At 44.9% G+C, this 14,191-nt stretch overlaps 2 protein-coding genes across 2 annotated transcripts; both read right to left on the reverse strand.

Moving 5' to 3' along the window:
* Positions 1-1,950: 1,950 nt before the first annotated feature.
* TXNDC12 (thioredoxin domain containing 12) lies at positions 1,951-14,056 on the reverse strand. Its single transcript, XM_074599177.1, has 7 exons — positions 13,756-14,056; positions 11,593-11,653; positions 6,247-6,299; positions 5,468-5,541; positions 4,788-4,857; positions 4,615-4,698; positions 1,951-4,183 (listed from the first exon to the last, which is right to left on the reverse strand). The coding sequence occupies exons 1-7, from the start codon at positions 13,844-13,846 to the stop codon at positions 4,104-4,106; spliced, it is 513 nt and encodes a 170-aa protein (XP_074455278.1). The 5' UTR covers positions 13,847-14,056; the 3' UTR covers positions 1,951-4,103.
* Positions 7,372-11,565, reverse strand: KTI12 (KTI12 chromatin associated homolog). Its single transcript, XM_074599176.1, has one exon. The coding sequence runs from the start codon at positions 9,987-9,989 to the stop codon at positions 9,267-9,269; it is 723 nt and encodes a 240-aa protein (XP_074455277.1). The 5' UTR covers positions 9,990-11,565; the 3' UTR covers positions 7,372-9,266.
* Positions 14,057-14,191: the final 135 nt, after the last annotated feature.

A 14,191-nucleotide genomic window follows, 5' to 3' on the forward strand; every position in this document is an offset into this window, starting at 1 on the left:
AGGTCTCAAGTTTTGATCCACGTGTAGCCACAATTGTCAAGGAATAGCCCTGGAGTGGTTCTCCTGGTTGGGCAAACCCAACCAGGCATAATACTGGGTCAGCTGCAAATAAATATCGCAGCATAATGGAAATGCAAATGCCTCTCCCCTTGCCAAAAGTTAAGAAAAGTTTCATTACCTCCAAGGATATATGACCTTGCATTCATACGGGTTTAATAATACCACACTTCAGAGCTATTCATTACACAAGCTGTAAGTGTGGACAATGAATGAAGCTCATTAGCAGTTTGATACAGGCTAGATTTGATGGCAGAAAAACAGCCATGGGGACAAAATTGCATTTGAAGTGGATGGCTCCTAAACTCTGCACGCCAGGATGATGGACAGGACACTCTGGCCGTGCTGGTGTTCTTGGTTGTTGCACTTTTCTCCCTGCTGCTAAGCATGGCAAAGGAAAGGTTTCCCGAGTCTCTAGCTGACACTTCCTTAAAGCCTGTTCAGCCCCAGGTGCACAAAGCAACCTCTGCTACCAGGCAGCCAGATGGCTAGCTGCAATCCAGTCACTCTGTAATTAACTTTGGTTTGTTTGGTTTTTTTTTCCTCTGTGGGTTGTTTCTGGGAGAAAGGGAGCTGACAGCCTGTTTGTTTACATGAGACTGATTTGGCCTGGCAGTTCCCTGGGTCTATACTAAGCATTTTGAAGTGTCTTTGGGTTTTGTTATCACCATAAAAGGAGTAGAAGCTGAGAATCCAAGGGGATTTCTGGGATGTATCTAAAGAAGTTATGTAAGTGTGCAGGTTTTTTGCAACTCATACGCAGATGGGCATGCACACGAAACAAAGCTGATGGGGAAGACTAATCTGAGGCCTTGGTTACTGTGTACTGTTAAGCTACTACAGTGGATAATTAACTTTAAATGCAACTACAAAAAACACTGACCTGTAAGCAGCTCGTCTAAACCCTGTGGAGTTGCTTGCGTGCATGAAGTTACACAACATACATAAAGCAACTGTTGGATGGAAGGTTCAAGATGTATCCCTCTGTACCGGAGAAAATGCCAACCAGCAGGTTCACCTGGTCTGGGTTAAAAAGCAGAAGGGCATAAAGAATCTGCAACTCAAATGTCCAGGTCTAAAACTAACAAGTAGAAAGAGAAAAATATTGAAGTAACAGATCAAAAGTAAGTTTGCTCTGCAATCCAGAGATGCAAAACAGCTTTTACGCCTGTTAACTGCTGCCCTAGCAATCAAACTGGGGCAGCACGTACGTCATATTCTACCGAGACCCCAGCTACACGCCAAGCAGGGGAGCAAGTGCCAAGCTCCATCCTGCTACAGAGGACAAAAGCAAGTAGAAGGGAGGGTGGGGAAGCTGTACCAGCTCACCAAGTCTGAACATAGGGAGGGTAGGAAGGATTAGAGAGAAAGGAGGCAGCCACATAACAAAGGAAAATGGATTATGGAGTATTTTTGCTTCAGAAATAGCAAGTCTGGAAGGCAGAAAGTGCTGAAGGAGATGCATCAGAGAAGAGGTGAAGGAGAGTAATTTTGAATCAGGATGGTCTTAAAGGTAAAGGATGAAGAACACTTCCCACATCTGCCACTGAAGGGAGATCTCTCTAGATGGAGAACTTTTTAAAAATTACTTTGAGGCCACGTTGCTTCTGACATCAGAGCATTTTACAAAGCACAGCTTTGGGACAAATGCCATACATCTCCCAGGCTGTAATTTCACTGCAGAGATAAGACAAGGACAGAGCTGCTGCAAAAGTGTGCCTGGGAAATAGCAGAGGTGCACCCTGCTATTTTGCATCAGAGACTGTTTTTTTAATTATTATTTGTTGAATCATATCCCAGATGAACAAGCAGAGTCCTCCCCCTGGTGGCAAGTAAATAAAAAGTATCAATGATTTTTTAGTCATGTCAATCTAAGACTATACATGAAATAAGTAGCATCAGACAAGACCTATTTTTTATTAGGTCAACCAATACAGCTGGGGAAAAAAAGACAATTTTGCAAAACACAAATCCTATTCAGGACTTACATGGAATTATTTACTTTGAAGGCTGATACAACTTGAGAGCAGTTTCCGAGTTCAATATCATGGTTAATTTATTAGACAATTTGCAAGACAAGCAGAGGATAAAACTTGTAGAATCACTTTTAGTAGCTGAGCAGGGTAATTGTAATGTGCAATAATCCCATTATTTCCACTGAGTTCTTGTCTTTTAGAGCCCAATTGAGTTTTGGTGTCTAAAATCCCTTAAAGGCAGACTAGTTAGAAAAGTAAAATTCATTACGCTACTGAACAGTAAAAACAGACTCAGTAGACAACTTGGGTTTATTGTATACAACAATTTTGCCCAACTAATGTCCTCAGATACCTCTTCAAAAATTAGCTGTAGAAAATTATCTCTCTGTGTTTGTTATGGGAAGTTACGGCAAGTGCCTTTTGGACAGGATTTTTTCCTTAAGACGACTAGTTTTGTGGATGAGAGGAGAGCAGTAGGCGTTTTGGCTTTACTAAGGCTTTTGACACTGTCTGCCATAGCATCCTCAGAGACAAACTGATGAAGTACAACCTAAATAAACAGGCAGTGACGTGGATGGAAAACTGGCAGAACCACTGGGCTGAAAGGGGCTCGTCACTAGTGGAATAACCCCTGGGGTCAGTACTTTAACATCTTCATTAACAACCTGGGTGAATGGACAGAGTCCACCCTCAGCAAAATGACAGATGATACAAAACCAAGGAGAGCAGCTGATAACCAGACGGTTGTGCTGCCATTCAGAAGGACCTCAAGAGGCTGGAAAAATGGGCAGAGAGAGTTGCCAGGAAATTCAACAAAGGGAAATTCAAAGTCCTTCACCTGGAGGGGAATAACCTGTGCACCAGTACAGGCCAGGGGCTGACAGGCTGGAAAGCAGCTTTGCAGAGGAGGAGGTGGAGTCCAGGTGGAGAACAAGTTGACCATGAGCCAGCAATGCGCCCTTGTGGCAAAGATGGCCAACAGCATCTTGGGCTACATTAAGAAAAGCATTACCAGCAGTTCAAGAGAGGTGATTTTTTTCCCCTCTATTTTCCTTTTCAGTTCCAGTAGATAAACACTAGGTATTACCCTGCCCTCAACAGTATAGGTAGTATAAGAATGGCTGAATTGTAATTACAAGGAAAAAACCCTGTTGTTTTTTACTTACAAAAAGGAGAAACCTTCTTTGTCTGTGACATTCAACATTAATAACCGCTGCAACATAAACAAAAATATATTCCCCCATCCTTAACAATGGCAAGCTATGCCCTTTACCACAAAACACTGTCTGCATGCTTATGTTTAAAAAGGTTTAATTTTTCACCCTGGTACAAAAATACAGTACAATGTGATGGCAAGGCATTCGCCAAAAAACATTCAAAGAATAAAAGGGGAACCCCCGTAAAGCTTCAACATAACCCACCCTCACTTGATGAAACAATCAAAAGGTGAGTGCACAAGGAAAACGTTAAATTTCTGCCCAAAGGCATATAAAGATGAATCACACACAGTTTTACAGAAAAATGTGTTTGCAGAGCTAATAATTTCACATGCTACTTGGACATTCATGAAATTTATTCTACTTGGCTTAGTGGCAGAATTCATGGTTTGGGTTGTCTAGAAAACACCTGGCCGAAGAACATGCCCCATTCATAGGAATGCCCAGTAAAAGCAATGGGATCACACAACACCAGTGAGAAAAGGATTCAACCCTGATTAAGCATCAAAATGCCGGCTACTTCTAGTTATTCCAATCACACTGTTTGTCCTCAAATGAACATTCTGCCCTACACACCTCCTTTTTAACACCAAATATTAGTGGTTGGTCAAACACACAAATTGATGTGTTTGCACATCACCTAGTTGCAAATAACCATTACAGTACAAACTGCCAGGCAGAGGAGGAGGAGATAACACTGTAATTGATGCATGTGTGTGAACTCCAAACAGGGTTTAACCTAACATTGTTGACAGGAGAATTATGTCCCTCCAGTGCATCTACATTCTTGGTCTGTTTAATCATTTCCTTTTAGACTTTCCAAGTGATGGAAAAACATCATTCAGTGTATTCATTATAGTTCATCTCCCAGGTGTTTTTGTTTGAAAGCGTCACCTGTTAACTTCTCCTGGGCCTCCTTCATCCCTTGGACAACTGAAATTTAAACAGAGAGACAGCAACTATTAATCTCAAGATTAAAACATGAAGGTGTCCTGGTAATGAAAGTGTTTTAAAATAACACAGTTACAGAATGTAGATCTACAAATTAACAAAAAAAAAAAAACAAAAAAAAACAACCAAACCAGTCCTGTGCCCTTTTCCCAACTGTTTGCAGCTGGATCATATGAATTGCATGATTTTCCATATCACAGCTGGAGACAAAGTTTAGGTCCTACAGGCATTATAGTAAGTATTAAGGCTCCTCAAGGTATGAGAGCCACTCACTCACGTTGTATCTAACAGCTCCCAGTTATCTTAAAGTATCATCATTTTTCTCCACTCAAAAGTGAAGATGAGTCCTTCACTCAGCACTCACACAACGCTTCATCTCGCTGAAAATGCACTTCAAACTACTTTGCACATACCTTGATCAGCATTGGTATAGAAATACTTGTAGCTGGGGTTTCCTTTCTCATTTATGATTTCTGGGTGGACTTTTCCACTGGGGTCTATGGAACAAGAAATCAAACAGGAAATGTAGGTGGTAACAATAAGGACACGGTCCTGTGAGTAGATACAACAGCTGTGGATTCCCTACCCATGAAGAGGATTCTGGGAATGTAACCTCCATCAGGACTAAAGGCTTCATCCTTTGGCTCTTCATCATCCTATCAAAGCAAGACAGAAAAGAGGGAACATATTAGCAAGGTATCTACCAAAACACAACACTTGTTTTAAAGAAACAAGCTATTGCCTTCATATTCCATTTATCCTGAGTAACTTGAACAGACACTCGGTAAAACTGCAGTATCTTCTGCTCTCAAAGGAAAGTAAGTTATTTTTACCTAAACAAGTACCATTTGTGAAAAGAATAGTATTTTTTTTCTGTTCCGTCAATTTGCATTAAATGCATGGGAGGTGTCCCTGTCCATGGCATAGGGGGTGGAAATAGATGATCTTTAAGGTCCCTTCCAACATAAACCATTGTATGATTCTATGAGAGAATGAATATAAATTCCTTTATTGCAGCAACGGAATGACAAAAGGTACAAATTGTTACAGAGACAATGGCAGAGAGCCAGGTTTATAAACACAACTGAAATAACCAGACTGAAGAAAACTCTTTTTAAAACAATCAGGTCTATCAATCAATCCTGAATACCTATTCGGGAGTGCACAACTTAAGATGTGCACAAAACAGGATGCAACCAGTTAAGTGGGATTCCAAATGGTTAATTACTATGCAGTTACATGGATATAAATTAGAGAGCAGCCTACCTCAAGGTTGACCATAACAAAATTATGGGCAAGTTCAGAGATCTCCTTGGATTCAGCAAACTTTGGCTTTAAAGCTAATTGGGGAGGGGGGGGCGGGGGCAGAGGAAAAAAAAAAGAGATGCGTAAAGACAGTGGAAAAGATTTCAGGTCAGCATCAAAATCTCGACTTCATTCTTCCCTCTGGAGAGCTGGTACTTTTCAACAAGCAGTGAGTAAATGGAATATATGCATCAAACTGTTAAAGCCAGGCTCAGAACAGCAGGTAACTGAAGCAATCCTTGCTAAGCAGCCATACGATGAAGCCTGGCCAATAGACACACATGGTCATATTGGAACCAATGGAACAGATGCAAAAACCTTGGTATAACCTAGCAGTTCTCACTCAACCAGCTCATCCTCTAAGCTTAGCCATTATGCCCATATGTTGGTGATACTGAAAGAGACAAAGTCTCACCTTCAAAGAACCACCAGCTCTAAGGCAATTTACACTTAATTCTTGAAGATCATTCATTCTGTCCCATTTTTTATAGCCAAGTGCAGGAGAAATTGCAGCTACTACAGAAGTGCAGCATTACAGCTGGCAGTTTGCTGGCATTTAGGCATGGCTGGCTTTTGGCAGTGCTAACAGGTGAAATGGTGCGACATTATACCGCTCTAAATGAAATACAAATACTGTTAGCTACGTTTTGAATGTGAAGTTCATGTTTCTCACGGTTAAATGATTTGTATACAAAAGGTCATTAGAAATTTCAGTGAGGTCTAGTATTAAATGCACTTACCTTTGCAAGCTCCACACCACGACTTGTGGATGATAACCATAAGAGGCAAACCGCTAAAAAAAAAAAAAAAAAAAAAAAAAGAGAGAGAAAGAAAATCATCGAAGAAAGCTTACAGAAACTGCATTGTATTACATGTACACTTTAATGGCCAAGACTTCTACAAAGACTAAGTGTAATGGAAAATAACAGAGATGTAAAGACATTGTGCTGTGTTTTAAGGTTGTCTTGCAAAAAGTTTTCACAATCTTAAAACATGTATAGTAATAATTTATTATAACTGCCAGCCAATAACTGCTCTTGTAGAGGAAGAGACTTTCTCTTTGGAAGGTTTGCTTTTAATTAGTTTGCATTTGTTCAGATAAACAACTGGTCATGTGTTTTTTTACTGGAAGTGGTTAGTGATACCAGCTGCTTGAGAGATCTCAGTATGGATTTTCGTGGCCGCTTAAGGCAATCTGTGGATGACAGTCAGACATCCATCCCTCTCCCCACTATGGTCTGCATGTTTCAGTCACCTCCTGTGACTAACACCCTCCCTTGAGCAATAATCAAACACAGTAACCTAGCAAACCCTCTGGCTGCCAGGCTATTTTCCTACGTGTTGGTCCGCTGAAATAAATCTGTGACAAATGCAACAAGTGCCAGGACTGAGAAGGAGGGGGCTGCGTGGAACTGCAGCCTAGATTAAGTGCAGTGCAGAAGGGCCAAAGTTATTCTTTACTATTCTCTCTCCCAAAACAATTCACTTGACTTTCACTACCTATACTACCTAGAGGTTAAGTTCGCATTGCCCAACATACGTTTTATTTAACCCTGTTCTTCAAAAATCCCATTAGCATTTCACCTTCTGACAAAGTCAAGCTTACCAAGTTGAATTTCTCTAAGCTCTTTTATAATATATTCAGGCTACATTATGCGATTAGACAAAGGCCTTAAACACACTACAAAAATTCCTGTTGTTACTGATGGTGATTCAATTAACGCACCATTTCGCTGCTCCTGACTATTTGCATCAATTTTACCTTTTTAACAAGAAAAGTGATAAAACTACAGGTGACTTTTGTCGCTGAGCACATCCAGGTACAGATGGAGGAAGGAAATGAAAAGAAGGAATCAAGACAGACACGCAGAGAACATACTATATTGATACTTCTTTCAGGATACGCCAAGCAAAGCAAAGTTTAAGCTTTCTGTTATTGTAAACTCCGTTACCATTTTGGGCATTAAAAATGAAGTGAATTTCTCACAAACAGAGAAACTACGAAGACCTTTGCACATGGTGGCAACTAAATAAATTACTAGCAGAACTAAAGTACAAGTTTTTCTTTAGCTGTAGATAGATATGAAAGAAAATTTCTACTCAGCAGCATTCAGCTATGGCCGTCAGAACCAGGAAAGGGTGGAGAGGAAGCAATTAACATTTAGAACAGTTTAAACAGAAGCCTGCCATTAATAACTAACCAATATGTTAACATCTTTACATAGGACTCTGTTTGCAGTAAGAAGCAAGAATACACATTTCCCTAGTAAAGCCTGTATTGCATCAGCATCCTCTCCCTGATGATGGAAGAGCATCCTCTTTCTTGAGGAGACGCTGATTTAAGTCTGGAAAATACACATTGTTCTTATCATCAAGGATCAGTGCTTCATGTCAGAAACGTCTGGTAATCGGTACTGCAACACACTTTTTTCTTTTGAAGTTAAGAGACATTTTCAAAGCAGATTTTAAATTTAAGTGCTCACAGTCCTGAAGTATCAACTCTTAGCCAGTGAGAACTCAAAAGTTTTAGAGACACTGAATGTACTTTCCCAGCTTTATTCTCTTTACTTAGACAGGAAAAATAACCTTATTTACATCAAAACATTTTTGTAGTCATTTCTCACTCCTGCAATGCATAAGTCCACCTAGCAGCCAAGTATGTCAGATAAACAGCCATTGTAATTAAAGTAACCCTTCCTGCCCCACTTTACCATTTCCTCCCAGGCAGCACTACACATACAATTAAAACCAAAAGCCACAATTTATTAAAATGAGAGATGAAGCATCCCCTAGAAAGTGAAAAGTTTATATAAGCTATATATGTGGTATAGCAAAGACTGAAATTAGTTGAAACTAAGTGCAAAACTAAGTTACCCATCACAGCTGGTACAGATTTATGGGAGAGTTTCACCCAGAACAGACACTGTCATTTTAGCTCACTTTTCCTATGACAGCACTCATTCTTAAAGAACTAAGTGTTTTTAAAGGTGTTTAATGATGACCTTGCAGAGAAAAAGACACAGCAAATTATTTCAATAAAATAGTCCTGCAGATAAATTAAGACCGTACTCTATTTAAGGCACACATTTTATTGCTAAACCTGAAACAGAGAGGTTTGAGTATGCTAAGCCGGCACCGTTCTGTCACACACAGTTTGCAAATCTATCTCTTGGATTCAGTAGGATTTTTTGAAACAGTCACATCCTAAAAATACAGCCTGTTACAGTTCTGCACCAGAAGTCTCCTCTGCAGTTTGACATTAGCTGGAGAAAGCCTTGGAAAAACAATCTTCTTATTCAAGACATACACATGCCCCTGCGGAGGCAGAGAGTTTTCCCTACAGTCACCACCTTTTGGGCTTTCATGCTGAGACACTATTGGATTACTGGGGTTTAGGTCTCCATAGGAGACTTCACTTGCTCAGGCATGCAACAGTAGCTCTCCTTTTCCAAAGATGCAAGTGAGGAGAACGCAGGGGTGGAGGAACAGCATCCCTACAGATCCCCTTAGCAATATAGCTTGCTCGGGTGCTGCAGGGACATGGCATCCATCTTCCCAGAGCTGCTGTTGCCACATGAGTTGGACTTGGTGATCTTTATGGGTCCCTTCCAACTTGAGATATTCTGTGATTCTATGATCCAATATGCGATAGGTGGGACCCAAGCTCCGTGGGTCTGTGGCTGGAAGGCACGTTCTTACTGTTGCGAGCACTTTGGGACCGGACCACGGCCACTGCTGTGTGCGGCACAGGTGTCAGGCTTCACTGGATGCTGCGGCTAAGGTACTGCAGGAACATGCTGGCCAACTGGGGCAAGTTTTCATCACTGGGCTGCATCTTGGTGTAGCTGATGAACTGCCTGCGCAGGCGGCTCAGCTCGGCCATGCTCACGGGCCGGGTCAGCACCAGCCCTTCGGCCACGCCGGGGACGCGGACCACCTCCCCGGGCTGCGCCCCGTCCCTCTGGGCGGCCATGACGGCGGCCAGCACCTCCTGCGTGACACGGTCGAGGTGGTGGAGGAAGCCGCAGGACTGCAGGGGCTGGGAGCGGGTGGCGCGGTGCGGCGGCGGCGGGGCGCTCTCGAAGAGGGCGGCGCGGATGGCGGCCAGCGGCAGCGGCTCCTCTCCGTGCACCGTGAAGAGCGGCCGGTCCCAGCGGTTGCGGGGGTCGGGGGCCTCGAAGGGCGGCTCGTCGGGGCGGCCCGAGCCGCCGACGCAGTGGAGGAGGCAGCGGGCCGTGCCGGCCTGCCGCGCCGCGCAGTACAGCTCGTAGCGGATGCTCCGCAGCTCGTTACCCGCGTCCACGATCACCACGTCCCGCCGGCTCAGCCGCCGCTCAACCTCGGCCCGCAGCTCCCCCCGGCCGCCCTCCGCCTCGGCGACGACGTGGGCCTGGCACTCCGGGCCGCCCAGCGCCTCCCGCAGCTCCGCCGCCCGCCGGCTCTTCCCACTGCCCGGTCGCCCGCACAGGACCACCAGCGGCATCCTCCCCGCCGCGCCCGCCCCGCCGCCATGCTGACCCGGATGGCGACGGATACTGCTTCCGATAGGTCACTCACGCCCCTCTCCGTGGTCGCCCGGGCAACCGCGGCCTGCGCCGGAGCCGCCGCGGCAAGAGGCCCCGACCCTCGCCACAGCGGCGCAGGGACACCGGCCTGCGGGGTCCTGCGGTGGCCGCCGGGAACCAGAGACCCAGGGGCTGTCTGAACGCCGGACCCCCACCCTCGAATCCCCCCAGAAACAAGCGTCTCCAGCATCTCCGACACGTCCAGATTTGATTTACAGAATTGAAATCGATTTAAAGCCTTGAAACTTCCTGGACCGCTGGCGCTGATGCATCCCACTTGCTGCACAACTGATAATTTCATATAACTCTCCATCTCCTGACCTAAGGTCAGACTTAGAACAAAAATCTCCTTTTTAGGTTTGCTTATCTTTTTCTTTGGTTTTGTTTCTCCCAAACCTTCAATTCACTAACACTCAAATGCTGCTGGTCAAACCGGTGAGCAGGTCAAACTGGAAGAGGGGAGATTTAGATTGGATATCAGCAAGAAATTCTTTGCTGTGAGGGTGGTGAGCCCCTGGCCCAGGTTGCCCAGAGAAGCTGTGGATGCCCCATCCCTGGAGGGGTTCAAGGCCAGGCTGGACGGGGCTTGGAGCAGCCTGGTCTGGTGGGAGGTGTCCCTGCCCAGGGCAGGGGGGTTGGAACTACATGATCCTTATGGTCCCTTCCAATCCAAAACATTCTATGATTCTATGAAAGGAGAGAGTGTGCATATTTTTTTGCTCAGGTATATCAAATAAATGCTAAAATATACCGCGATAAAAACTTGTAAGGCTTCTGAACTGTACCATCTGGGTTAATTTGGTGCCTACACTAGAGTGTAGAACTCACAAGGCAAATCAGTTTGAGAGCAGAATTCAATAAAACAGCAAACCCGGAAGGCATAATGAATTTCCGCTCATGTCAGCATTGTCAGATCTAGGTTGTAAATTCAAAAGTACAAGTAGAATTAATAAACATACAATTTCCCTTCTCGCATTATAACAAAACCAGAAGAAATTCTGAGGAAAAAAATGTGTCAAAATGTCATTTTTTACCTTTTCATAGAGACAGTGTTATTTTTAGAGTTGAAGCTTAACCCAGAAAAGCGTCTACTTAAACAACTTATCAGTTCACTACAGTGACAAAATAACTCGTCTCACACTGAGACCTCATCTATACAGACACATTAGCACCGCTGAGTTCAAGGGGATTGAGTACTAATTAGACAAGTGTTTGTGGGTTTGCGAACAATATCCTTCTTTACTATAATAAACACTCAGTTATTTTCTTCCCATTTCAAAGACATGCTAGGACTTCAATCATTTAATTAGACTGCAGTGATTAAACCTAGGTGGTGCTTCAGCAAAGCGAACAAAACTCTTTATTTTCTCTCTAGTAAGCCATAGTGATGTGAACAGTCTCCCAGATCACCTTCATGTTTGTTAATAATTACTATTTTCAGTGGTTAAATTTAGGATTGATACAGAACCTTTGTCAATGTTTTTAAAGACGTTTTTCTGTATTTAAAACTAGCCAACATACCTGGCTGCTGCCTCTTTCTTCCCATCTTCTAGTGTTCTCCAATGAATATGATCTCCAAAACCTGCCAGAGAGAAGGGTTTATAAATGCTGCATAATTTAACATGCCAACTAACAGAAGAAGACAGACCAACCCTTAAGAATATTTTCAGCTCATTTTATATTCTTTTTTTATAGCCAACTATAATCCCAGTCCTGGAAAGACTTCTGCAAATACTTACAACCTACATAGTCTTATGAGGAATCCCACTGAAATTAATTAAGAAGAACATACCACACTCATGAATATTTTAATAAATATGCAAATGACAGCAAATCCCCCAAACAGAGATTAAAACTGAAGGGCCTTCTGACTATTCCCCATTCTTTTTCAATCTGTGAACATTTATTAACTGATTAGTGACAAATTAAACATGTCAGCATTTGGCTTCCTAAATCCCACTGAATGTGAACTAAAGTGAAACTTAAAAATTCCTAGGCCAACATATGATCATTAATTGCTCTAAAACTATTATGCTAAGTGTTACTGATGATGATAATATTACTGAAGAGTAAGAAAGAATGCCATTACACAGATTTCTACATGTTACAGTGACTGAACGACGCAGGAAATATTTTATCCCATACCCAGACAACAAGTCTTGTTATGTCAGTTGAGATAAGAGCGAGCGAGCATACATTTAACAACTGCAAAGTGGGGACTGCCAGGTTTTTTGACCCTGTAGCGGACACGGCACTACCTCTTGTGGCTGAAAGCCACACAGAGAGCTGAGACGAAGGAGATCCAGGAACTGTTCACAGGGGAACTCCCTTGGAAGAGCTCCTCAGGTCTCATCGCTCCAGTAACGCAGGGCTCTGCTGGGTGACCAAACATCAGCCTTGGCTGGCCCCTTCCCAACGCTGAGGGTTTGGATTAGGCAGCAGTGCCCAGGGTGCTGAGTGGGACACATTTTGGGAGCTACACAGGCGTCAGGAGCCAGAGGCTGCCCAGTGCTGACACAGGGGAAAGTGGACACCACCTCCAGCAGAGGACTATGGCAAAGGAGCTGGAGAAAGACAAGAACAGGGTCGGCAAAACCTCGTGGCTCCTTAGTTCAGCATCCGGGAGGTTTCAACTGTTGGCACGGTATTTTTATTACCTTATCTTCTGTCCTGATATGAGCAACTGTGAACATATGTGATGCAACACATCAAATATTTAGTTGTGGGGTAAGGAAGGTGGGGATGCCTTGTCCGTGTCCAATCACACACACTTGTGTCAGCTGCAGAAGCAGCTTCAGACACGAGGCTGTGTTCGTACCAGCAGGACGTAGCAGAGCAAAAAACAGTTGGGTTAGCAGAAGTCACGTTTACTCAGAATATTGACACGTTAGCTATCTCATTCAAAGGCCAACATGTTTAAACCGGGAAAACCTCCTATTGTTCTAGCTAGGAAACACTTTTTGAAAGCTTTTCATCTTTTAAATGAAAACCCACTTTGTGGTGAGCTTCGGTATGTTTTTAAAAGCACTGCACAACACATTTCTAATGACTTTCTTTTGAATGAAAGTCATCTGCGGAATTAACTGTAGAACAGAAGGGGAATGACGGATCCACACCACAAAGCTTTGCTGTCATTGACCAAATTGCGTGACTCCCAGCCCCGGAGAGGAGATTTATCCCTGAGACAGGCTAAAGCCACTACCTGAGGGGAAGCTCAGGCGCACCCTGACTGAACCGGGCTATTAGACATGGCAATGACAGAAGGAGGCCGAGACGAGCCAGGGGAGAGGCAAGGAGCGGCGGGGAAGGAGAAGGGGAGCCGAGGGCGGGAGCGAAGGGCCGTTCCCGGCCCACCAGAAGGGGCCGGCGGAGGCCGGGCAGGGCTGACAGGGCACTGAGGGGCTGCGCCCCCCGCAAGGCCTTGCCCAGGTAAAAGCGAAGCCCCCCAAAAGGGAACTTCCTCGGGGTTTAGCCGGAATAGAACCCCCACGGCAAAGACGGCTTAAAGACCTCCCCTCAGCTTTAAAGTCAAAAGGCAGCGCTCTCCCTCCAAACGCCGGCGGCAGCGCCCGGCCAGACCGGCCCCCCCGCGCCTCCCTCCCCGCCGCGGGAACCGGACCGGCCCCGGACCACACGTTCACCGCAAAAGTTGAGAGGAAAGCCCGAAGAAAACGTTTGCCTGACCCTTTCCGAGCCCTTCCGCGGCGGAGGCTGCGGAGGCCGCCAGCACCAGGCACAGGCAGAAGACGGAGGCTGCCGCCGGCTGAGCCTTCATGGTGTCGGCGCGGGCAGCAGCGGCACCCCGGGTACGGCCCTTAAACCTCCGAGACGAGACCGGAGCAGCTTAGGTGATTCAATTTTTTTTTTTCCTCTTTTTTTCTTCCCCCTTTTTTAAAGCCCAGGAAGTGATGTGAGGCGGATGTGGGCGGTGCGCCGCCCTCATCTCACGGGGGTGCCGGGGGAGGGAGGGAAGGGGCTGCTGTGGGGGTTTCTCGCCCCGGCCCTTTCGGGGGTGGTTCAGCCACTTCCCGCTCCGTCGGAGCAGCCGGGACCCGCGGGGCAGAAGTCCCTCCGTCACACCGGGTTACTCCCCTAAACAAAACCCAGGGGAGCAGGCAGC

The sequence above is a fragment of the Larus michahellis genome, chromosome 8 (assembly GCF_964199755.1).
Source record: "Larus michahellis chromosome 8, bLarMic1.1, whole genome shotgun sequence".
NCBI lineage: Eukaryota > Metazoa > Chordata > Aves > Charadriiformes > Laridae > Larus > Larus michahellis.

What these genes read in the sequence shown, in the direction of transcription:
- TXNDC12 (XM_074599177.1), bottom strand. Translation starts at nt 13,846, where the DNA reads ATGAAGGCTCAGCCGGCGGCAGCCTCCGTCTTCTGCCTGTGCCTGGTG. An exon ending in CGCGGAAGGGCTCGGAAAGG is followed by an intron (nt 11,654 to 13,755) that starts GTCAGGCAAACG and finishes TCTCTCTGGCAG; the next exon opens with GTTTTGGAGATCATATTCAT. An exon ending in TTGTTATGGTCAACCTTGAG is followed by an intron (nt 4,858 to 5,467) that starts GTAGGCTGCTCT and finishes TTGCTTTGATAG; the next exon opens with GATGATGAAGAGCCAAAGGA.
- KTI12 (XM_074599176.1), bottom strand. Translation starts at nt 9,989, where the DNA reads ATGCCGCTGGTGGTCCTGTGCGGGCGACCGGGCAGTGGGAAGAGCCGG.